The sequence below is a fragment of the Megalops cyprinoides genome, chromosome 11 (genome assembly GCF_013368585.1).
Source record: "Megalops cyprinoides isolate fMegCyp1 chromosome 11, fMegCyp1.pri, whole genome shotgun sequence".
Classification (NCBI taxonomy): Eukaryota; Metazoa; Chordata; class Actinopteri; order Elopiformes; family Megalopidae; genus Megalops; species Megalops cyprinoides.
In genome coordinates this window covers 36253087-36277504 of record NC_050593.1, presented here as the reverse complement: position 1 = coordinate 36277504, position 24418 = coordinate 36253087, and the positions used below count along the sequence as shown (strand labels likewise).

Below are 24418 nucleotides of genomic sequence, written 5' to 3'. Positions count from 1 at the left end.
GCATTAGACCCCGATTGCATTCTGTTGACTATGACCAACTTATGTAGTGCTACTGATGTATTCAGGCAGAACCAGAATCAACCTGTGGAACTCCACTCTTTTTGTAACCAGTATGTGCTGTACAATTTCTGTGAAGCACTGAATAAATGAACCGTCTTTAATGACACTTTCTGAAATGGGTTTTGTGGAATACAATAAGGCACGTCATCCATTTCTTTTTAAGTTCAGTTGTGACAGCATTTTTCCAGCATTGATTACCAGCAGTGTGCCTGTGTGGTGACAGTATCAATCTTCAGACAAGTGTCTAATTTCTTTTACTGTCCGGTTGGGGAAAAGAAAATCATTTATGAAATTTTTATTTGTAAATCAGTACAAATGTAAATCAGTTATTTCTTTACAGCAGTAACAAGTACAAAATTTACTTTCTGCACCGACTGAGGCCAGTGAAGCCACTGATTAAACACTCATACACGTACCTCACCCGCTGCCCCTTAGCTACAGTAAGCTGGGGTTTGGATCATGCTCAGAGAAATACAAAATATTGCATAAATAAAAATATCCTCTTCCATTATCACACACTTCACATTTTTACAACTAATTTTCATACAGCAGTCAATGATATTCACTATTTAAGTGCCAGTGGTGTTTTCCAGCTATTTTGCCATTGTACACTGACATTTCAGAAGCCATACAGTCCCACTGTACTGAGAAGCAAAGCAAGGCTCAGATTCAGTCCAGGTTTGAGACCAAGTATTTGATTATCCAATCAGCTCAGTGATCATGGGCTTAGTGATCAGTTATTTTATCAGTACTGAAATATGTGTTGAAGAAAAATAAGGGAATACAATTTTTTTTTTTTTCCCCATCAGCATTCATGCTGTGAGCCGGAATTTAAACTGGAGTTTCATACAGTGCTTGGGGGGGGGGGTTATTAGAATAACCATAAGAGCCATGTAATATTCAGATAAGATTATTAAAAATTCACACACCCTAGAGTTCAATTAAAAGTCATGAATAGGTTGCAGTGTTTGAAGAAACCTCTGAAAAAGTGAATGAGAAGGCAGCAGAAGAGTTGCCTTTTGATGTAGGACTCCATCACTTCTGAAATGTTAGACAGACACATGTGTAGTGTAGCTTATACATCAGACACTGGAACAGTAAGTAATCAGGGAGAATACTGCAAGAACCCATCAGCCTGCCATGTTCCCACAACCACCCAATGTCAAATTTCAAATTAGGTCACAGCAACATCAACAATTATATTTCGGAAGAATACACTGTATTGCAGTACAAATGAGATATATTTCTCTCCTAATTATACCATTTGCAGTACTGTTATGACTGCTATGACACATCACTGTTAGGCTGAAGAAACTCCTATGCTGTCATTTGTCAGCTTTCTTAATCATTAGATTTGTCACACCTCATTGAAAAAAAAAAAAACTAAATACTGTATAACCAATATAAAGTTTGGTTCTCAATGTTCTACGGAACAATCTTGGAAAAAAAAATCAGTTGACTTCTTAAATTCTTAAAAATAAAATCTCTTCTAAAAAAACGTATGTATTAAAAAAACCCCATAAGCAGTATTGCAAAACAATACACATTCACCCAAACATTCTCACCTGGATTGATTATCCAGCATTTACAGGTTAGACATTCACGCACATGGTCCAAAAACAACTTTTTAAACGTTTTTCTTCTATGGAAATTAAGGTTTCTATGGTTTCACAGAGTTCCACTGGGGTTGTTCCTAATTTCAGAAACTAATTCCAAGTGTTTCAATGAAAGTTCCAACACTTATATTTATGATTACAGGTGAACTTCCACTGTATATCCTAATTCTACAGCAATACGATGTGACCGTACAGATGTCACATTGATTGGCTGAAAAGAACATCAATCCCCTCAAGTTCTGGATGACTAATAGTTGGTTACATGGCAAAATGAAAACAACTTACTGTTCAGATAAAACCTGTAACAGTAGACTTTCTATGACATTAGTTTCACTAAAGACACTTTATCCAAAGCTGGCATGTCCTATCTGTGTTAAACACATTTCACACTAATTTCACCATAACAGGAGGAAAAATGTTTTTTGCATTTCTTCCACACTGTGAACCATTTTATACTGGATGCATGGTAAAACTTATTGTGTGATGTGCTATTAAATTTGTACCCATTTTTATACCCATCAGAAACAAACTCAGCCAAAAATTTTAGAAAATGTTAAAAATGGTATAAATGTGCAATCAGAGATTTCTCCAATTTTAAACAAGTTCCTTGCATGTGAGTACATATACCAACTAAACTGTAGGTAAACAGCAACATATTACACCTATTTCAGCGAATTTGAATAAAGTGAAGATACATCTGCTATACTCTAGACAACATCATCCACCATTGTTCATTTCTTTTGATTCAACGTGTATAAAAGATTCATTAATAAAATTTGTGTAAAACATTACAGCTAAATGGTGAGTGGTAGGTAGACTTAACATTTATGTCTAAAGCAGCACTGCAGTTTAATACCCTGCCTCGAGTAGAGGACTGGCTTCTCAGCTTTTCTGTATCTTGCCTGTTGCCAGACCTGCCTCCATCTTCTCATCCTTTCACAAAATGCCTTTAATCAGGCAACATGTCAAAGGGAGAATCTAGCGTTGAATCTAGATCAGCATCTGCGGCCTCCACCTGATCTCTTTAAACCTGCCATTTTAATTCTACTAATGGAAACTGTGCTTTTCTCAACAGACCACGAAAAACATAATACTTCTTTCAGAAAGCCTGACCCACCTTTGTGCCACTCAGGCTTTGACACTGATCCCATTGGCCAGACTGTCTGTCTCGCAGGGGTCTCTGTCCATTGGGCTGAGTTCAGTGGGAGTGGCTTCCTCTGTAGCCCTGCCCCCTTCCCGGCTGCGGTAGTGTCTGACAATGACCCACGCCGCACAGCCCAGGTAAGTAACCGTCAGCAGCGTGAAGAGGAAAAAGTAAACCATAAACTGCAAACAGACAAAAACACAATTAGAGCAGAGCCAACCATGTGCAAAAATTACATTTACAAGATCAGTTTCTGTGAATATGGTGTTTTATTTCCATAACGTTTAGCAGCAGAAACTGATTTTATTCATCTTCACAGGACACAGTGGTGGCAGAGGCAGGGTGACTGATTAAAACCTCACTGTTTATTGTGCTTGTTTGCAAGCACAAACCAGATTACTGAACACGCTGTAATCAAAGACACGTGGGCTGGATATGGCACAAGACAGCACAAACTCTTCCCTGCAGTTTCTCACAGCCTCAGGGTGTCATGTTGGGTCGACCCCCGCCTGTTTGGGCTGCAGCTGTTTTCAGGGCTTTCAAAAATACACCAGAGTTATTTTAACAACAGCAGTGTAAAATGGACAGGTTACAATTGAAGCAAGGCTACTTTGCACTCAATTTCTGGCAAAGGCTCATGTGTTGGAGGTGTGTGCCTAGGAGGGAGCGTATGCTCCGTTCAGCCACTACAGGGCTTCAGTAACGCAACTCGCAGACAACGGGTAATGGCAAACAGACTCAGGTGCAAACAGGCTAGGACAGGCCTAAGTCTGTGCCGATGGGGGCTGCATTAGTCACCACCCTGCTCAGCTTGTGGAGCAGACGTGCAAAAAACACTTACCACCCAGTAACGGAGTGCCCAGTCACCAATGTGACGGGCGGATATAACACCATACATGAATGTGGTGAACCTTTCAAGAGATGGACTGAGGATCTCGAATTGGAGGTGTGAAAACCACACGACGACAACGATGACTCCATTTCTCAGCTGGACCTGGTGAGGAGTAAGTCCTACCTGAGCGTGCACAGACAATGCCAGCCCCCTCTTGTCTGCCACAATGATAGTGATGATGGTCTTCAGGATGGTTCCCAGGAAGGTGTTCACCCCAAACACCAAGGCACACATTTCTTTAGAGAGAGAGGAGGCAATCTGGAAACTGAAAAACAGTAGGGAACATACAGTTAGCCTTCAGACACCAGCTCATGGTGTAGTATCTGGAGTCCTCTATGTGCTGTCAAACCTGACAACCCGAACACTGATCCACTGCTAACATAATAAACGTAACGATCTTTAAAATGAACCCTGTTCAATGATCTCCTTTCAGTCTCTGCTGAGGCACATTCTTGCCAATTAGGGGACACACAGCATCTACACATACAACATCTGTTACACGCTGCGTTTATAACTTGCCCGTCATAAACACCCTCCAAAACAGCACTCATTTCACACCAATTCAATGTTTAAAGGGAATTTTTGTCACTGGGTCCTCGCAGAAAAGCCTGGCTGAGGATTTCAGTACTGCACAGCAGTGAAATGCAAAGGTTTTCTTTATATTCCAGTGCGAGTGTACTACAGGAAACACAATATGGCCTTAGCTGGCAAAATCACCTGGGGCTCAACACTGCACTAGAATCATGAGAACCACCTCACGAGGCGGCCAGGCACCAAGCCTCCTCCCTATTGGTTGAGTCATTACAGGAGCACTGTTATGTCTTTAAGGCACCATTCACTGCCTGCCAGCTTTCCCCCTCGTGACTCTTAACTGGCGGAAAGAAAGCCATCTGAACGCTCTCAGCATTAGCTCATCTGGAAATGATTTATGGATTCCTGCAGGGCAAGGTGACAGCAGTGTGGTGTAGTGGTAAAGAGCAGACCAACCAAAAGGTTGCTGGTTTGATTCCCCACTGGGGCACTGCTGCTGTACCCTTGGGCATGGTACTTAACCCAGAACTGCCTCAGTAAATATCCAGCTGTATAAATGGAGAAAACTGTAACTACTGTATGTTAGTTGCTCTGGATAATAGGGTCTGCTAAATGTAATGTAATCCAACGTAAGGGCTCTGAGTTGTGCTGGGCGTTAGCACTCACGTGGCGATGGGCACCAGGAACTGGTAGAAGCCCCTGAAGAAGGAGTAGGCCACGTAGCAGACCCAGATGCTGCTAGTGGTTCCCATGAGCAACAGCAGGCCGGCCTGCAGAGCTGTGTTCACGCCGATCACCAGCTCCGACCACAAGCTCCACCGGATCTTCACAAACCCCGCAATGAAGGACGTGAAGGCACCTGGGCACAACCACAACACCATTCCGTCACACACCTGTTCACCTGCAGAGGACTGGAAGCACCTGCTTTTCATCCCCACCTGTGCCTCTGATTGCCAGATAATTGAATTAAATGGTTTAATTAGATGTACTGGTACCTGACAAGGGTAAATATCCCACAATTCTTAGACATCTGCCATGCATCCCACATTTAAACTACTATCATGTTAGTAAGTGTAAAACAAAGCTGATTACACATACATATATTTACACTGACACACAGTCAATCCAACACAATACATCATTCGATAATTACATCACTTATACTCTGGAAACAGGGGAATAGATTTTATAGTGAATATTGTAGAAACTGTCCATGGTCTAAAAATTCAACTTTTGCTGACACCATGTGGAGTATTGTGTTATTGCAGTTTCAAGACTGCAAAATGTTACAAACTAGTGTTTTCATTTAATATGCAGTCTGCTGGCATAACCTTTAGTTTCATATTAATACATGTGTGTAATTTGGATTGTAGACAATTAAAATTATAACTTCCAGCACCTGTGGACAGCTGATTTTGTAAATGTTCTTCTCAGATTTTATTTATGAACTCAATTATTCCACTTAAGCACATACAAAAATGTGAATTTATTGCTTTCGGATTTAATGTGCTGATATTCTCTCAGCCCCTGTGCCCAGGCCTTACGGTGTGTTGCTGGCTAGCGTGCCAATTTGATATAGTGCGTAGGCTCATTATGGAGCTAAGCACACAAACTTCAGATAAATTTTATGGCTTCATTTCGGGCCAGTTTCTTATCTTTGATTCACATTGTTTTTGTTTACCTAAATCATGACAGCCCTGGTTTCTTAACAGTGTGGTAGTTCTGAGTGTCATTACTTCACGCCTTTGCTGCACAGTGCTATACATCACTTCACAGGATTCAGAGAATCCAGCTGTCAGGCCACAGTGAGAGGATTCCTGTCATCCTCTATGTTGTTATGACGATACAGAACACATTCTCATGGCATGAAATAAAGTGCACCAATTGTCCGTAGTAGGACAAAGGGAATTTCTTTTTTCGTAGGGCGCTTAATAAGGTTTAAGGAAAAGTGGATACTAATAATTAGTCGCAATAAACTCATTTACAAAATGATAATTCAGGACCTGCTTGCTAATCAGTTTTTAAGTTTTATAAGCATGCATATACCACAGTTAAAAGGAATTTTAAGTATGAAGAGGAGTATCACTACACATATCAAAGACACTAGAATCGCTATCCATCATAATATGGAGAGTTTTAAAGTTACTCAATCTCTTTGACCACAGAGGTCACAGACCGTCTGGTCTGAAATCTGTAATCTTACCCACAACATGTTATTTAACTGTGCTCTTATTGCCGAGTTACCTTATTATTCACTATGTATTTGTGCCAGCTTTATTCAAACAGCATTTTGGTTTATGACACTCTGGGATTGTAAGCGAATGTCTGAATACAGTTATTTTCTTACATATCTGTCCTAAATGAAGTGCTGTGTTCTACTGTTTTTTTGCTGTTACATCAGCTGGAGAAAATAATCATCCAAATTATCTGTATCTGATCTGCTGCAGTGCAATCAGTGACCCAAAACCATATGCACCTTTTTCTAAGTATGTAATGTAATCAGGTTCAACTAGCAGATCACCGGGTGACTCACTATTACTTACAGTGGTACAGGCCTAGCTAACCATACACACACACGGGAGAAAAGCACTCCGGATTGTCCAGGGAAATATGATGATTTAGACCTTGTGTTTTTCTAATTTAAGTTTTTATATTGGCATAGCTTGGGGGCAGCGCACAATGGGACTTGGCTCATAATGAATACCTCTCCTGTCAGTGCCAGCACACACACTGAGCCTCTGTACAGAAAGAGATAAGGCAGGAGAGCCTCTCAGTCTGTGCGGTTTGTTAATACTTCTCTTTGTTTAAACTTTCTCTTGCATGTAGGCAGACCAAAGCAGCCAAGAGCAGTGGCTTTACTGTAACACACACCAGGCCGGTTCTGTTGTCACGGATGTGTTACAGCTGCCGTTTTAGACCATGAGTGGCAGTGTGAAGGGAGAAGGAAAAACCCCCCAAATGAGTATCCGGATTCTACAATATGCCCAAATGAACGTTCCTAAAATGGCTACAAAAAAACATTAATGTGCAAACCCAAACAGACCCGTTCTTACACAACTATATAAAAACACTCATGGGCCGTCCACCTTCATCTTTCTCAGCTCAGACCTGTTCTTAAACCATCATATGAAAACCCTTAAGTGTCAACCCAAACAGACCCATTCTTAAACGGAAACACCCATGTACCAACCCAGCAGAGTAGACGCCGCTTCCACGGCCCCATTGTAGACTTTGTTCTCCACCGCGGGGAACACCTTGTCCCACAGGATGTGCACGTAGAACACCACCAGGTAGTAGCAGGTGGAGTTGAACACCCACCACATGCTCCAGAGCCGCAGACTGGGCACCTGTGGCACGGTCCTCAGCTCCTTCAGCATGTGGAAAAACACAGAGTTCCTCCAGGAGGACCGAGGCTTCGGGGGCGCCGGGGGCGCCGGCGTGCCGTCCGCCTTCATCTTGCTCAGCTCGGCGTCAGTGGCGGCCTCCTCCCGCGCCTTGTCCCGCGCCTCCTGGTTGAAGAACATGCTGCGCTTGGGCCAGGGCAGGCAGAGGGAGAGCAGGAGGCCGAAGCTGACCAGGCCCAGCGATATGGCGCTGAGCGTGGCGTAGGACAGCCCGCCCTTCGAGAAGAGCAGCTGGCCCAGCACGGAGCTGGTGAAGACTCCCAGCAGCACGGCGGAGCGTGAGTAACTGGCCACGCGCTGGTACAGCTCCGGCTTCACCAGCGAGAAGATGTAGGAGGAGTAGGCCACCCGTGTGGCCATGCTGATGCCGTAGAAGAACTCCATAAACTGCATCTCCAGCAGGGTGGAGCCCAGCAGCAGCAGCAGCCAGATGGACATGTTGCTCAGGCTCTGCAGCACCAGCATGGGCTTGTAGCGCAGGAAGTCCGTCAGCAGGAAGACCGGCACCAGCACCGCCATGTGCGAGTACGACAGCACAGGCGTGACCTCGTTGGTCACCTGCGGAGCACAGGTGAGAAGCCGTGAGACACAAAGTTCTTACATCATATCCCACAAACATGCTTAAATCTTAATCTAATACTAATCACAGAACAACAGCATGACTAAAACCTAACACCCACAACCCCGATTTGGTGCTTTTGACTGCAATTACAACTCTGTACTGAGTCTGCCACGGCTCATGTTAAAATTCACTACGAACACTGAAATCGTGCCTTCACTGCGGTGAAAGACTGCTAGCAAACCATGAAAGATAACTGTCAAGCAGAAAGAGTTTCAGCAGTTTCCTGTAAGTTGTGCAAGGTTGTGATGGAAGTGGCTTGTGTGCAAAGGTGAATAATACACAGTGGAAAGTGGATAAAGAGTTCAGCAAGTCCTGGCAGGAGCAGCAGGCTTTATTTAATCCATTGGCAGACACACGGCCACTACTACACCATCAAGGTCAAGCCCACAGGGAGCATTTACCACGCATGCCTTTCTTACAGCCACTGAAAACTCTACAAACAAGAGTACGCTCTTTTTCAATACTATCGTCTTATATTTCCTTCTCAAGTCTGATCATGCAATAAAGGACAGCATGTAAGAGAAAAGTCACTAAGCTGTGCTGTTTGACTTGAGATCATCATCAAGCTGCTCTGTTGTGTTTATGGGAATACAGGATAGCAGGAAAAGCAAGTCAGTCTCATCAGCTTTATGCTTTTTCAGGCATCTTTCTTTCAAAGTAAAAGCACTTTCTAAAAAATGTACACATGCAAAAGGGGGTTTACAACATGAAATGAGCAAAACTAGTGTTGTGTAAAATTACGCATGTTTTCATTCATGGTTTCCAGCTCAAGTTCTCTCATTTCCATGCCTCCAAATATGAAGCACACAGAGAGGGCTGTCCTGCTGAGGTTCGTCCCCTTCCTGGGCAGACACGTCTGCGGTGCCTGCCGTGATTATCCAAGCGCTGACCCACTTAGGAAGAATGTGTACTCTGACCCCGTTCAACAGGCTGCAGTCCCTCCCGCTGCCGCGGCATTGTTAAAGAGGCCACTGCACCCCTGCTTTCACAGCAGTTACTTACTAATCAGCTACACACTGGCCAGGCCTCAATATCCCAAACTGGGCTTGTAAGGCTGTTCAGAGCTTTACATATTTTGTTTATTAAATACCTCATTCAGAATAGTTTCCGTAACATACCTGCAAAGCATGGGAAACTGTGTGCACTTATGCTGGGGACTAACATCTGAATACTGTGGTGCTATCCCATACACCTGAGCTGACATCAGAACATGGCAAAACTCCCTTCATACCTTTATATGTGCATATGTTCCCTTCTGCTACATGGATAAGATGAATCTTTATCCCTAACATACTTTATTGCAACCTGTAATAGTCTACAACTGAATGTGCTTACAGTCCAACTCCTATTCTGTTTCAGTCATTTAGTTAAATAGTGAACAGGTTTAGTACTCCGGTTTGAGTTCTCAGAGAAAGCTGACTTCAGCCTCATGATCTGAAGTCAGCAGGTTATCTAATGCACAAGGTAAAAAAAAAAAAAAAATCAGGCGAGAGGTCATGTTGGTTCTTGCATCATGCCTGAGCACAGGCTGAGCAGATTGCTATGCCTCCGTTCTGCCACTTGCTCCAGCGAGGGCTTTATCGCCCTCTCAGAGGGATACAGATGTGTGGCCTTGCAAAGGCCAAATGAACACAAATCTCTGTGGTGACAGGTGCTGAAAGCTGAAATCTTGTTACTTCCAGACATGCAGGTCCCTTAGACAGGTGCTGTCCGGTGCAATGTGTGACAGATGTTTGGTTGTAGTGTGATGTAGTGGGCCCTTAACCAGAAGGTCTAAAGCTCCTTTCACCGAGTGGGGAAATGCTGCGGTACCCTTAAGTACTTACTACGAACTCCACCACTACATGCCCAGCTGTATGTACTGGAGAAAAGGAATTTAAGATACAATATACATGTTGCCCTGGATACCAGTGACTGCTAAAGTTATAATGTAATAGTGGTTATAGGGGAAAACTATTTATGTACTCAAAAGGTCCTTTTAGTTTGATATAGAAAAAGCCTGCAAGTGATAGCAAACACATTTTCACACTAAATTACGGAATGCATGGTGATTATTAAAACAATCACAGGTTGTGAATGAATGAAAAAGTGTGAGCATGTACAAATACAACTGCACAGAAAGCCGTAGCACCTGCCAGGCCGTGTAGGCGGAGCGAGCGGGGGACCGACCTGGGTCCTGGTGAAGTTCTTCGAGCTCAGCAGAAACGGGGTGATGAAGGGCTCCCCTGGTTTCAGCTGCACCACGAAGCCGTAGAAACAGAGCAGGATGATGGACCACTGCCAGGCGCCGGGCTCCTTGCCCCCGGCGGCCGCAGCGGCCTTCTCCGTGTCCTCGGGCTTCCCGGCCTCCTTCAGCGCCTCCTTGTCCTGTTTGACATCATCTCCTGCTGCCATCGTGTCCACCATGTCTCTGCAGTGTCCTCTGAAGCGTTAATCTGCCCGGTGCGGTTTACTCACTTTCACAAAGCGTGAAGCACACGGCAGTTACTGCAGCGGCGACGTATTTCACCAACAACACAACTTTACAAAGTCATCAGAAATACGACAACCTTATAAAGACCACGCAAACTGAAGACTGAAGTCACTCTGCTGCTGGACAGAACATTCCTTCTTCGGTGTTCAGGTTTTACGCCCAACAGTCACAGCGTTAAGAATGAACAAAAGGCACTGTAAAAGAGGCATCACGCAGAACTGAAAAGTTAGTTAAAATGCTACAAGCTGTCATTGTGGGTGGACATCTGAGAGAAAATGTTAACCTTTGTTCATTCTCAGTACTTGGAAATGATTGAACACTGGTCCCAGTTGACAGCATTGTCATTCGTCATTTTTGCACCTGAGGGAAAAACGTCAAAAAGCAGTCAGGTTACCCTCATAAAACTGCGACTACATTAACATGCTGAAGTCGCTCCACACTGATCCCTGCTCCATCCCATAGTTTTGTTTTCACTGTTTCTAACCATCCAACAGATGTGCAAGCTCACAGCCAGTCCAGTTAACTAACTGCAGACTTTTTTTACTTTGTTCCACTTAAAAAAATAAACACTACATGCTGTTCCTAATTCCTCAAGACTTCAGCCAGAGGAAAGTCTATGAGTGTTTTCTAAATATGGGAAAAGGACAAAAGGCATGCGATGTTCAACCGGCTGCTAAAATGTGGCAACCCAAATCCTCCGGTCGGAATCCTATTTTTGGTGAAAACTAGTCATAAATATAAATGTAGGCTGCATAAAAGTCGCTGGTGCCAGTACGCTGCAGGACCTAAGTGTCTAAGGGTTGAGTTTTGTTTGCGTTTTCGGCCAATTATTACGGCTCTTGGTTGCATCAAAGTCTTTTTGACCTACCGCTGTTGTCAATCTATAAAGCTGCCCACTTTTTTCAAGCTAATGCGTCCAGCGCGTTTACTTAAGTTACAGATGGCAAAAGCTTGTTTGATGTTTTATTTGTGTAACAGGGGAGGGCAGTTTACATGCATCACCGTGCAGTCCAACACAGGAGGTTTCCAACAACCTTGAATTACGATCGAAAAGGGATACATAACACTCACTCATGTAACAGCGAGTTACGCAAATTTTCAAAACCGACAATTATGCTGTGCTCTGCAGCTACTTCGCTGAAAAGCAAATATTAAAATTGGGTAGGTAATATTTCATAGCTTTCTAACGCTAACGTTTATTTTTCAGAAATCCATCAGCGTCCGACACTGCAACTTAGCTAAGTATCAAAATCCGGCTATTCACAAAGCTAGCTATGACACTGCCAACTTTTAATTCTGGACATACAACGTCCATGTAGCTAGCCTGTTAGCTAAACAACCACCTAACTACATGAATGTCAAAAACAAAGACGCTAACTAAGCGCGCCGAGACATTGCATAGGTAACCACTGCGTCGTTTGGCAACACCAGATGGCTGGCCACGCGGAGGAACATAACATTTAGAGGAGGATGAAATACTCAATTTATGTTTGTAGCGCAAAAATGTAATTAGCGCGCTAGCCAGCATTAGCAAACTCACCAAAACGTTGTCAGATCTGCAGCGTACAGCTTGGCGTTCATGTGTTAGGTGTGTGAGTTACTTTGCTATACTGCAAAGAGGCCGATCCCCTCTTTCATGGGTTTGGTGTAAGTTTAAGAGGAAACAGCAAAACCGGAAAGATCGCCCCAGTTGTTAGTTAGCCTAGCCAGCTAGCGGTGACATTCCTTCATACAGCTAAGATAGCTGGCTAGCAGGCTACCAGTGAACGCATGTGCTCAAACTCCCTGCAAACTCACATTCGCATAAGAGCGCAGATTTTAGCCAGCTAACTACGCAGGAAGGAGAGCGATGCGTCCATCCCAAGCTGTAGGGCCCCGTTAGCCGCGTGGCTAACAAGGCTAAAGATCACGGACAAAAAAGTGTAATCGGCGGCTTTGCTCGCCACGGTGCAGCGGGCTGTCTAGGCATCGGTCTGCCTACCTGACTGTTTTGGGATTTTCACCTGGACGAAGTTCACACAGCCAGTTGGCTACCTATATACACACTAGATAATAGAGACAGTATCCCCTATGATATTTTAATTTGATTTATGTATTTATTTGTTTAAAAACCGGTTCAGGACATTCCCACTAAGACCGGGTTAACCATTACACACTCAGAACACGTGCCTCGCTATATCTAAGGTACTGGCGTTACCTGGGTTGCATGCATGTGTCCCCACGCGGCTCTGCTGCTGCTCGTGCTCGTATAAAAGCGCCCGGGATCCAGACGCGTGCAGTCAATAGCTGAGCGATGATTGACAGCTTTCGAATGGGCGAGGCGACCAATCAGTGTCCGATATGAAACCATGTGTTCTAGAATTAAGCCCAATGCATTCCGAATACTATAATTCTTCCAACCGAGAACTCAACTCCTCTAGGTGCGCTGAATTTCTTTTTCTGCACAAACCAATCGATCTGGATAAAGATAGAAAGATATACCCACATCTATATGGTGGATAGCTCCTCATTTGCTATTTAGTAATGAAGGTGATTTTCAAGTTTTATGTTGCTGTACTAGAGCTGTGAATCTGTGTTGAACGTGTGTAGCACCGATTACAACGTGCTGAACCTCCTCGAAACTGATACCTGTAAATATGCTAATACTCTGTCTTCCTGGAGGAGCCTATATTACAACAGACCTGAGCGATGCCCGCCTGCAAAAGTGACATCAGTATCAGGGTGTTGGCATACCATCAGCAAAAGTGGAATATCATTTGCACAACACTCAGAAAACATTAAACAATACACAATTTAAAAAGAAGAAGCACATGTGAAATGGAGGTGTAATATGTTTAAGTGTACAAACCCAGCTGTGATGTTTCATAGGAAGACACTTGTGTTACAAATACATTTCTCTCAGAAATGGGTTCTTGCTAGCTTTATGTAAAGTGATTTGCTGTAAAAGAGTGCAATATTTTTAAAATTTGGGGTGATTCATTTTTGTCAGGTATACCATCCACCAAGTTACACACCCTGAGATGTAATTCATTTCAGACATATATAATGTAGATATAGGAGAACTATAGGAACATACTAAATGCCTTATCTTTGACCACTTTCACTTTCTTCCTTATCTTCTTTTTCTTCTTCTTTTCCATCTTAATTTTTATAGCTGCATTACATCATGAAAAATGACGTTATCTAGCAAAACATTAACCAACAACACTCCTGGAATGAAAATACCTGCAGTTCAGTTCAAACAATATCAGAACCATTTATTCACCACTGAATATGATTTCTGCCTCAGAAAAGAAATATGTGTTCAGGTTGTAGGACCAAGTAATTAGAGACTAGTGTCCTGACTTATCTGTCTCTATGATGGTACATGACATTATTTTTATTTAGGAGACACTCTTATCCAGATCGACTTACATAGGTTACAATTTTACATGTTATCCATTAAATCCATGTAAATATCTGCAGAAACTGGAATTTTAGTTTCACAAAACCAAGCTTAAATCTAGCCAGGTTCATTTTCCACGGCGATATATCCACGATCTTAAAGCTCTTTCACAGACAAGCAGTACTACCAAGGTAGATAGGCTACTTTAACAATCACTTAGCTTAATAGGGGTGGGGAAAAATGTCGATACGGGAATATATCGCATTACTTCAGTACTACAATACACTGGCGCCAATATCGATATTGTTATTAAAACATGCGGGCGCTCTCAACGGATTCTCCCGCCAATTCGACTCACCGGAGTCACTACTTCACGACTCCTCCTGGTGGCTCTTATCAAATGAAGGAGGGTAAACTTGCGGTGAAGAAATGCGCACAAATTCTCAGTCCTCCCTGGAAATGAGACCTGTCAAGCTCAATTTCAGTAAGTAACGCTCACTCAACGGTTTGGATGGCAGCGACTGTCGTTTTGTATAAGTAGCTAGCTTCAGTTGAAGTTAGTTAGCCAATTTAGCTAGGCAGCGCCTACTTACAAAATTGTCTAAATTGAAAGGTACTTTACAATTATATTGCTAGTATTCTACGTTATTGGGCATTTAAACAAAAACTTATCTCCCTAACATTATCGAAAAACAGAAAGTGGTTAAAGCATCAGTCTCAGCTCGAATTCGTCGTTGGTTCCCGTTAGCAATTAACTAACGTTACCCAGTCTTTTCCCTGACCGCCCTGAACGTAGCTCCAGACAGACACCCCGGTGGCATTAGCTAGCTAACGGCTAGCTCGCGAATTTACACCGATACGTTGCATAATCTTTAAACTTACAGACGTTCATTTTAATAACTTGCTTTATGGTTAATTTGATGACCTACTTAGTTATGTTATTATCGGACAACTGACCGCCATAAAGATGCAACAACTCTAGGATCAACTAGCTAGCCTTCTACTTGGCAATTCAATAGCTCACTGCAAAAGTACGATAGCTGTCTGTGGCGGACACTGTTTTGATGTGGATGACCTGGTGTATTTTTCTTGTCGATGGAACCTGTTTGAGTTGTTGTATGAGAAGTGTGTCATGTCCATGTCTTCTTCCTCAATGCAGCAGAACACCATTCAGACCGTGTGAGATCTTTGAAGAACTCTTTTCCATCGGTCACATCATTTCCTCGCAGAACCAGTTTGTATGCGGTTCTGTTCCCCCAATGCCATCTGGGGCACCCTTGCCGAGGGATGTTGGGAAATAATTCCATGTGGTTCTGTTGAAGCCCAGTGTGGGTGGTACCTCAGAAAGGAGGAAGAAGTTCTTCCTGTTCTTGTACTGCTTACTGGGACCATCTGACCAAAAGCGCACAGTGGTAACCGATGGAAATTTTGTCGAATATCTTTTAGGACTGGCTCCATGTGTGTCCAGATTGCTGCAGCATCTTGTCTTTTAGACTCTGAAACTCCAAAATGCTGCCTTTTCATCCTTGGTGTAATACATTCCAGTATGAAGATTCAGCTGTGGCAAATTCTGGGCAAAATGGCATATTTGCACATCCAAGATTCTGAAAAATCAACATGTATGATGACTGTGGTCTCACTTTAGGTCTCAGTTAAATTTCTGTATGCTTTTTGTGAATCAAACACACATGTGTTGTGCTCTCACTTCTAAGGTTCTCCTCGTATAGATGGAGCAGTTCTGAAAGACTCCCGCTGTGCAAGTTAAGTTTCACATATGTATATATCTGTGTATATCCATATATACAGATACACACACACACACACACACACAAATCAATATTATGGATAAGCATGTAATGGATATATGTGCAAGAGTTTCATATGTGTGCATGAACTTTTCATATGAATGTGTGAGGGTTTTATATGTGTGTGCTCAAGGTAAAGTTTGAATTATGCACCACATGGTGCCTCACAGAAATACATTAAAGGTAGATGATTTAAAATAAGGTGACAGGGTAGGGCAGGGTACAGTAAAGTGCTGTTACTGGGAGTGTGTGGTGTCTGAAATAGCGGTAGACAGTGCACTCTTGGAAGAGCTGCTGATAGTTTCCTAATTTGATCACATAGCCTCTATTTGCATAGTTTATGCTTCCCAACGTAAGACAGAAAAAAATGCAGAAAAACATGATTAATTTCATACTGATCCTGTTCCTGACAATTGTTTTGTCAGTTATGTTAACATTAACATGAACTATTAAATAGTGCTTAACAATTAGTCATTTACATTTAACAGTCATTAACCAGGTGATGTGATTGGCCTGTCTGTCATCTGTTTTCACTAAATTCCTTTACAAATCTATGGGATTGCTGTAATACTGTTCAACTTACCCAAATTTCCCCTGACATTAATCTGAAATAACAGTGTACTTCTAGTTCTATTTCTAATTCATACTGTAAAATTTTTCCTTTCTGTCCCATCTCCTGGCCCCACTGCAAGCCTTTTGACATTTAAGTCCTACCTCTTGTGGTTAAATATTTGATGAGGAGGAGATGATCTTCAGTAGCTCTCACTGGTGTATCACAGCCAGCCCTCTGCCTCCACATAATATCAGAAGCCGCCTGTTTCACCAGGGTTTTTGCGCTGATGCAGGGGTTGGAGGTTCATTTATTTGCTGTTCTTGATTGAATCAGGTATCTATAATACAGCAAAGGTGGTTATTATCACATAATCCTTACTGCAGCATTGATCCTAATTAGAGCCACAGATTGAAGCTTCTCACACATTATACAAAACATCACCCCAGTTCTGGAGTGTGTGCTGTTTTTCCCTTATCAATGTTACAGTGTTTTGTTCTATGTGATTTAGAGGTCCTGTGATGCCTGATGCCCTTGATGTTTACAGTAGAAAGTAGACAGGCCCATATGATTACATTTGATCATCATTAGAGATGCATGGGATCCATATTTTCAGGATGTGACTGAATAGAGAATCGGGCAATGAAAATTGGGCCAAATACAGAATCAAATTCCGAATCCTACCCGCTTTAAAAATGCTATCATGAGCTGCAAAATGAGTAAGTGTAACATTAAGAATAATGATTCATTAGCAATCATCTGTGTTTTCACCAGAATATGTCATTATTCCCAGCAATGAACCTGTGCCAAGCCATGTGTCTGCAGTAGCATCATACTGTAGAATTACACTTCTGCAATTGTAATTGTTGCCTGTAAAATTGAGCAGATGTGGTATATTCAGTATTACACATGTTGCATGTAATAACTAATGTCGTTACCTTTGGTGTGGTCTGGTTGTGTTCCCTGAATCTCTGTCGCCTGTTGCGTAACACCACACAGGTAACAGGGAACTCTACCTGAGAAGTGCAGCAGTCGGGCTTCTTCATGTCAGTGACGGTGTTTCTCCATGTTCTGGTTCAGGTTCAGGTTGACATTTCCTTGGAAAACTGTAGCTTATAACCACGCCTGGATTGCTCCCCTGCTCAGAACATATTCAGTCTGACATATCTTCCCATGTCCCATATATTTTTCATGGGCCTCTCTCATCCAGCTCACGCGAAGAAAGCAATCTACAGCATGGCGGCAGTATTTTACACAGGGATGTGGACGCTAAGTGCTGTTAGAACCTGTGGTCTCTAGCTTCTAAAGACCAACAGATTGTTTCTCAGGACAGTTAACATCAGTCCACACTGCTTGTGTTAATTTTTTTTTTTTTGTAATGGATGTCACATGCTCCAGAACCGGTTGGCTGAGTTTTGTTTGGCCATTACGGTTGCCTAGTTTCTGAAGTAATGCCATGCAGTAATGAGCACCTGGTATGGGACTCTAAAATCGGTGTTTAGTAGAAGCAGAGTAGCTGGAGATCGTTCCTCTGTTGGGAAACAGAAAACAGCCCAGAGGTCATTTCCCCCTTTCTCTGAAGAACAAACAGCTTCATTCTCCTGAGAAGATTTCAGACAGAAAGTTTACTTTCAGCGCACACTGAAAACATCAATTAATAACATTGTGTGATTAGCCGTTTATGCATGCCTTTTATGTTTTTATTGCTTCGGTTACTGAGCGCTCATTCAGGCAGAGAAAAAGGCTTACATGATGAACATTTCATTTCTCATTTTGACAGTTTACTATTGATCTTTTATCAAACTGAGACCCCAGCAGAGGTATTGAGCTGGGAAACAGAAAAGGGATGCCAGTGAGCTTCATAATCTACAGATCATTCCATTATGAAAATAAAGCATTCTAATATAGAGGCAGTATAGTTGTAAATGTATATCTTCGTAAAATAAATTGACACATTTAGCTGTGTTTTTCATTTGTGTGATATTTATATGTGCAATGTGTGCAAGTGACTGCTAAACTCTTTACTGAAACCCTCTGCAGCTAGGCTATGCCAGTTCTGCAGTGGAGCATGCAGTGTTATTGTGCTGGGTTAAGTGCTTCGAAATCTAATTACTCTAATGTCTGTTGCGGTCTTAAATCACATTTATTGGCTAAGTGCACCGGTTTGTCTGTCCTTCAAAAGGAAGCTCCATGCTGCTCCCTGGGTAATTATTCCGATTGGATATGAGCAATTGCACTTATTGGCTGAGGCATGGCACCGGCTGCCTAGCCCCTGATTCGTTGCCAGTGATACAGTTTGGCTGCCTACTATTGGCTCCTGGGAGGCAGGGGGAGGGGAGTTCTTCCTATCCTCCCTGTATTGGAGCGTGTGTGGATGTGAGTGCTCTTTCTCTGCTATTATTTGAGTGACTGCAGGTATTGGTGTCTGCATGTGAGCGCGCGTGTGTGTGTGAGAGAGAGAGAGAGAGAAAGAGAGAGGCGAGAGGCGTCTCATCTCCCCCCTCTGGCTTCCCCATCTCCCTGCTCCCTGCTACTCCTTCCTCTTCCCCTCCCAGACCACCCGTCTCCAAATGGACCAACCCTGGACCCTCCACCCACAGCCCTTTTGACTCTCCTCACCTCTCCGTCCCATCTCGTCCACTGAGCAGGTAAGACTTTTCCTGCAAAACAGGCTGCATCACTGAGAGAAAGCAAAAGTGTTTGGAAGCGCTCTGCCTCTCTCTCTACCTCCCTCCCTCTCTCTCTCCCTCTCGCTCGGTCTTCTCTTTCCTGTGTGAAAGCGCTCGGCTCCCTTCCTTTCAAGTCTTCCCTCCAGCAGCTCCTCTCGGAGGGAGGGTTTGTTGGGGAAGTGGGGGATTAGAATCAGGGGGGTCATGGTTTTCTCTCACAAACTCAGTTCACACACAGTGTTCACAGTCTATCTTCCTCTCTAAGTTTCTCTGCAAAGTCTAACTGTATTTGTCTTCCCCTCACTTACAATCTCACTTTATGCTGTAAACAATGTGAGATGTAATGAGGCGGATTAAGTCTACATTTCAGAATTGTACTGGTGGTAGATTTTGCGTCCACGACTGCGAGCTGTGCTTTTTTTTTTTTGTAATTGCTGGTGCCTTTTTGATTGATTCAGTTTGTTTTCTGTTGTTGCAAAACTATTTATAGATCTGTCTCGTCAGCATGCACTAGTTCCAGTGCAAGATCACCAGAAAACAAATGGCATGACATTGCACAAAGGGTAATTACTTTACATTGTAGCTACTCGCCTGACAGATTCAAGCTGGGTTTTCTGCTGCATAATTCAAACATTAACGTGGCCCATAAACCTTTCCGGGCAGCAGTGAAAAAAATGAAGGAAATCTGCTTATCTCTCCATCCGGACATCCTGTAGCGGACTCAGCCAGCAATGGAGACTACATAGGCTTGGAGTCATTTAGATATCAATACTTTTCTGAGGTCTGTGCAAACATCAACTTCCAGTGCGAGCAATGTAGACATTTTAGGGGCTGTATTATTGGTAAACGCAATTCTGGAGTTTAATGTAGTGTTGTTGTACTCTACTTTCAGTCATGATTTATATCTTACTGTATCATAACACATCTGTGTTTTGGCTTTTGGGACCTTGGGTTAGCATGGAAGAATATGTTTTGCTGTGTTGCTCTTGTTGTTTTTGCCGTTGACCACTGTTGTGATGATGTGGTTGTGAGGCCCTGGCTAACAACAGTAGGATATTTTCTGTATTCTGTACTACTGGAAGATTTTACAGTTACTGATCACAGAGATCACTGTTTTGATCAAAGTAAATAAGTGACTTCCTTGTTCAGCCATTTTGTTTGTGTTATGAACATGTGATCACATGAAAAAGACAATTTCATTTTGTGTTCCATCAGACATAAGTTAGAGGCATGGGCATGAGCAGCAGTAATCCCCAGCACTGGCAGGTACACAGCCTCTGTGTTTCCTCTCCAGAAGGTGCTAATTGGTATATATTCTTGCAGCTGTTCTCTGGCATTGCACAGACACACTCATTACCTTTCAGCGTGGATATATTTAACATACATCTCAGCCCCCTTGGGGATTTCACTCAAACTCATGTATATGCTCCCCATCTTAAATGAGACAAGTATGATTAAAAAAAAATCTGCACTGAACTTTTTTCCATCACATGTGTTAATTAATAATGTAAGCAGCTTAAGGTTCTCAGAGGGCAAGAACAGCAGACAGCCATTTGGAGTTGTCCCAAGGAACGAAAAAATGGATAAAACATACATGTGGATACAGTGCACACACAGTTAATGTAAAATGCCCCGAATGACCAAAACGCTTAACCAAACCATACATATGCAAACCACATAATAAAGAATGTATTTGTCAATATTTGCGATAAATTAAAATTATATTAGGTCTTTTCCATTACCATCCACAGCAATACTATGTGCATCAAATGTAAAAAATAAAACTAATATGGATTATCATAGCAATTGGGCATGTTTGACATTATAGGCAGGATCTTGTGTTTGCCTGTGCAAAAATAGAGTTGCTAAATTAGAAATGTCTATGACGGAGACTTAAATCTGCAGAACCACTCCAGATTAATGTGGTGGCATTTCCCCGCTGCTGTATATTTTCATCGGCTCCAAACGGGTGCATAAAATGTTGAGGAAAAGCTATTACTTGCCACATGAGTTCAATTATGTTGCCTCTAACAAGCCATTTACTGCGTTCTTTTCTGCTGACGACCTTGCGCTCCGAGCAGCTGCTCGTTTTGTGCTTTTGCGTTTTGCGTTTCCGGGATCTCACGCTGTCCTGGCTCTCAGATTTCCTCATCACTTTTGTTTTGATGTGAAAGGACGCTGGTGACGTCCGGAGCGACGCTGGCCTGTTCTGTCTGTCAGAGGGCCCGCGCCCAGCTCCCTTTCCATCGTCTCCCCCCTGCGTGACAGGGCGTTCTCCTGGTGAACGTCTCTCTTCATACTGCAGATACTGTAGCGCTGATTATTGATTCTCGCCCTCGCTCTGTCCTGATTGGACAGCATGTCTCCCTCCACGCTGCCTCGTAACCTAAAAGCCCTCCGCCCACGTCGTAATTCATACGCGAACGCAAAGCGGTCTTAGGGGCTGAAACCCAACGCTTTGCTTTTTCAGAGTTGAGGTCGCAGGGAATTATGTCCCTGTGAATTCTGGGTCCCTTTTGTCTCCCTACAAACCCACACGACCGTGCTGTAACTCAACCCGCCGATGGGCCGCGATATCAGTCCATATATGGGGGACCGGAGGGATGGGTGGGTTGGGAGCTCGCTTCTCCCGGTTTTGTGAGGGTGTCAGCGGCACTTTGTCACTGTCATAAATTAGAGGCCGACGTCATGCCCCCCAAGGCCGTGCATCAGAGCCAGTTATTTTATGCGGGTTAACGTGTAATGTTCTCAGGACTTTCCTCTGACATTCAATCCACGTGATCATGTTAGAACAGTGTTATAAAAACATCAAAAAAACCTTGTGTCAGCTTACACTCCAGCAGTTCTCATCCACACAGAAGGATAGCAAAGGTACGCAATTACAACGGCAGACAAATGACTTATTAACCTTATTGGTCATTTAATTAGGAGAGTCACCTAGGTGTTAAGATGCTGCTAGTCTTGCTTAATCGGTCTTTGAGTTTGAGTGGAGTACGGACCACAGTAAGACCTCAGAGGTTGGCCTTGTGCTTGTGCATGCTGTTGTCACCAGGGTTGAGCTGAGGAGAGCTCTAAACCTCTCCCTCTCTCAGGCAGCACTTGGCAGTCTTTGGATCTCAGCGTTTTTAGTTGATTAAAAGCGTACAAGGGTTTGTTTTGCGCGGTAGGTGCTGTAGCAGGCCTGACAGCTTAACTACTGATTATTCAAGCCTCTTAGGGTAAGCTGGAGCATTTGAATGATGAACGACGACGACTCCTCTCTCTTTCTCTCTCTCTCTCTCTCTCTCTCTCTCTCTCTCCTTCTCTCTCTCTCTCTTCATTCAGTAAGAAATGAGACAGGCAGGCAGAGGCAGCAGAGATACTGAAACCTGTTGGCTCCCCAGTTCCCAGATCAGTAGCAGTGTGATTCATGTGGTGTGGAGGCTTTATTTAGATATAATCCACTGAGTGTCATAGCCGCGTACGCCTTGGTCAGGCTACCCTATTGTGCCAGCTTCTGCCTTCTGTGTCGAGGGAGTGTGTCATCAGGTCACATGGCATAACAAGTGGAAACGCACCAACCGAGAGGCGGCCCAGGAGCGTGGGAGAACACAGATTGTCCCTGGTGCTGTTTTCCTGCTCTCACTGAACTGCTCTGTTTCGATCACCAAACAAAGCCGGGATGCAGTGTCACAGTGACGCCACTCTTTTTTTGCTTCAGAAACTAACACAGCATTTTGTTCTTTTTTTTTGTTTGTTTGTGTTTGTTTTGTTTATTTGCAGGGATTTTACATATTTTGTTTTGCCTGCTGCCTTTCTCTACATTCTCTCTCACTCCTTAGAGGATATTAAACGGTGTTGCTTTCTGCCTCAGTTATCAAAAAGAATATCTTCAGCAGGAGATAGGATAGAATTTCCTCCCCTGTCTGAGAAAAAAAATAAATATTATGATCTGTTGCTAAATGCTCACATGCTTCCTTGTCAGCCAAAAGAAGGTTATACCGTTTGTCTCTATGAACTGGAGTCTGAACTTTGAATACAGTCGCTTTTCAGGTATTTATGACTGGTTTTGCCTTAGCCGCCTCTCTCCCATTTCAAAAGACTCCTAGATGTGCCCTTTCTTTGGCAAATATGCTTGCCTGACACACTTTCTGCAGCTATTCGTATTCTGTTTTCCAAAGCGTCTGTTCAGCCCAGTCAGCAGGAACCGTGGTGTTCAGAGGCACATGCAGAGCAGGGTGGGGGAAAACACTCCAAACTCTCCCTTTCAGCTCTTTATTTGTGCCTGTGGCTTTGCGGAGTGATATCGCCGAGGAGACCCAAAGCATGACACCTAAACACCCAGTTCTTTTTATTATTCACGTTCCCAAAAAAAAAAAATAATAATAATAATAACCTAGCAATCCAGAGTCGATATATAGGTGATATCCGTGATATTTATTCTCTCCCTGCTCCATATTCAGAAATGGGTGAATGTATTTACACCAAGCGTAGTTCTTTACCTTTGCATATTGTACTGGAGATTAATACCAATGCATACTGTGCGTTAAAGTCCAGTTAAATTAATACATGAATGAAAGGCCTTTGAAGAGAGAGGCCTTAGATATATTTTGAAAGAATATAAGATTCTGTTCATTGTTTACAAAAACTATTATGTAGTGGTACTAGCACATGCCGATAATAACACATTATACATGCACTAGCATTTGTGTAACACTATGCATTCAGTTGAAGAATGGACCCATTTGAGCGCTTGAAAGCACAGCTATGGCTTTCATTCTATCTGTGGTCTGTATGTGACGTCGTATTGACATTTAAGCAGCATGGGCATGGGCTGCTCCCCTATAGCAAATCTAAGTCACATTGTCTAGCATGCTAGGTTTTCTCCCGCGAGGTTGAGCTTGATCTGTTGGCTCACTCCAGCTCTCGGTTTCTCAGTGAGACTGGCAGCCGATGAAGCCGTGACACCTCCTACATTGTTCTGAAGCCGCGGTGGAAAGGTAATGCAGCGGAGGAGATATCCATTCTTCTTCCTCTGAAATGGGGGTAGTATTCAAATTCCGAAAGGCCTAATCCCACATTAAGACTTTAAGGACTTCAAATCTTCAAAGTGTTTTAATGTCACTGCTTCACGAGGAGAGGAAGTGCTGTGCGAGTTATTGGGGTGTCAGCGGTGGAGCTAAAGGAGGCGCGCGTATCTCATTCTCCGTATTCATTTAAAAGGCAAATTTAAATAACCTTCTGGAGTGTTAACCTACACATTAAAATGAATTCAAACAGGAGCGAAG

At 43.2% G+C, this 24418-nt stretch overlaps 2 protein-coding genes across 13 annotated transcripts in view; one reads left to right on the top strand and one right to left on the bottom strand.

The window, feature by feature from the left end:
* Nucleotides 1–283: 283 nt before the first annotated feature.
* slc19a1 (solute carrier family 19 member 1) lies at nt 284–13061 on the bottom strand. 3 transcript variants are annotated; one of them, XM_036540975.1, is made up of 6 exons: nt 12940–13061; nt 10439–11102; nt 7434–8205; nt 4910–5102; nt 3836–3977; nt 284–3002 (listed from the first exon to the last, which is right to left on the bottom strand). In XM_036540975.1, the coding sequence occupies exons 2-6, from the start codon at nt 10673–10675 to the stop codon at nt 2805–2807; spliced, it is 1542 nt and encodes a 513-aa protein (XP_036396868.1). In that variant the 5' UTR covers nt 10676–11102; nt 12940–13061; the 3' UTR covers nt 284–2804. The 3 variants fall into 3 exon arrangements, with proteins under 3 accessions (XP_036396868.1, XP_036396869.1, XP_036396870.1); XM_036540976.1 differs by lacking the exon at nt 12940–13061 and adding an exon at nt 12283–12910; XM_036540977.1 differs by lacking the exon at nt 12940–13061 and adding an exon at nt 12724–12910.
* A 5788-nt stretch (nt 13062–18849) lies between these two features.
* pcbp3 (poly(rC) binding protein 3) overlaps nt 18850–24418 on the top strand; it is a 50212-nt gene continuing 44643 nt past the window's right edge. For all 10 annotated transcript variants that reach the window (XM_036540373.1, XM_036540372.1, XM_036540368.1 and 7 more), the window contains exon 1: nt 18850–19130. The gene's annotated coding sequence lies outside the window, so the exon portion shown is untranslated. The remainder of the gene's footprint in view (nt 19131–24418) is intronic.

What these genes read in the sequence shown, in the direction of transcription:
- slc19a1 (XM_036540975.1), bottom strand. Translation starts at nt 10,675, where the DNA reads ATGGTGGACACGATGGCAGCAGGAGATGATGTCAAACAGGACAAGGAG. An exon ending in AGCGGCGTCTACTCTGCTGG is followed by an intron (nt 5,103 to 7,433) that starts GTTGGTACATGG and finishes GGTTGTGCCCAG; the next exon opens with GTGCCTTCACGTCCTTCATT. An exon ending in CATTGTCTGTGCACGCTCAG is followed by an intron (nt 3,003 to 3,835) that starts GTAGGACTTACT and finishes GTCTGTTTGCAG; the next exon opens with TTTATGGTTTACTTTTTCCT.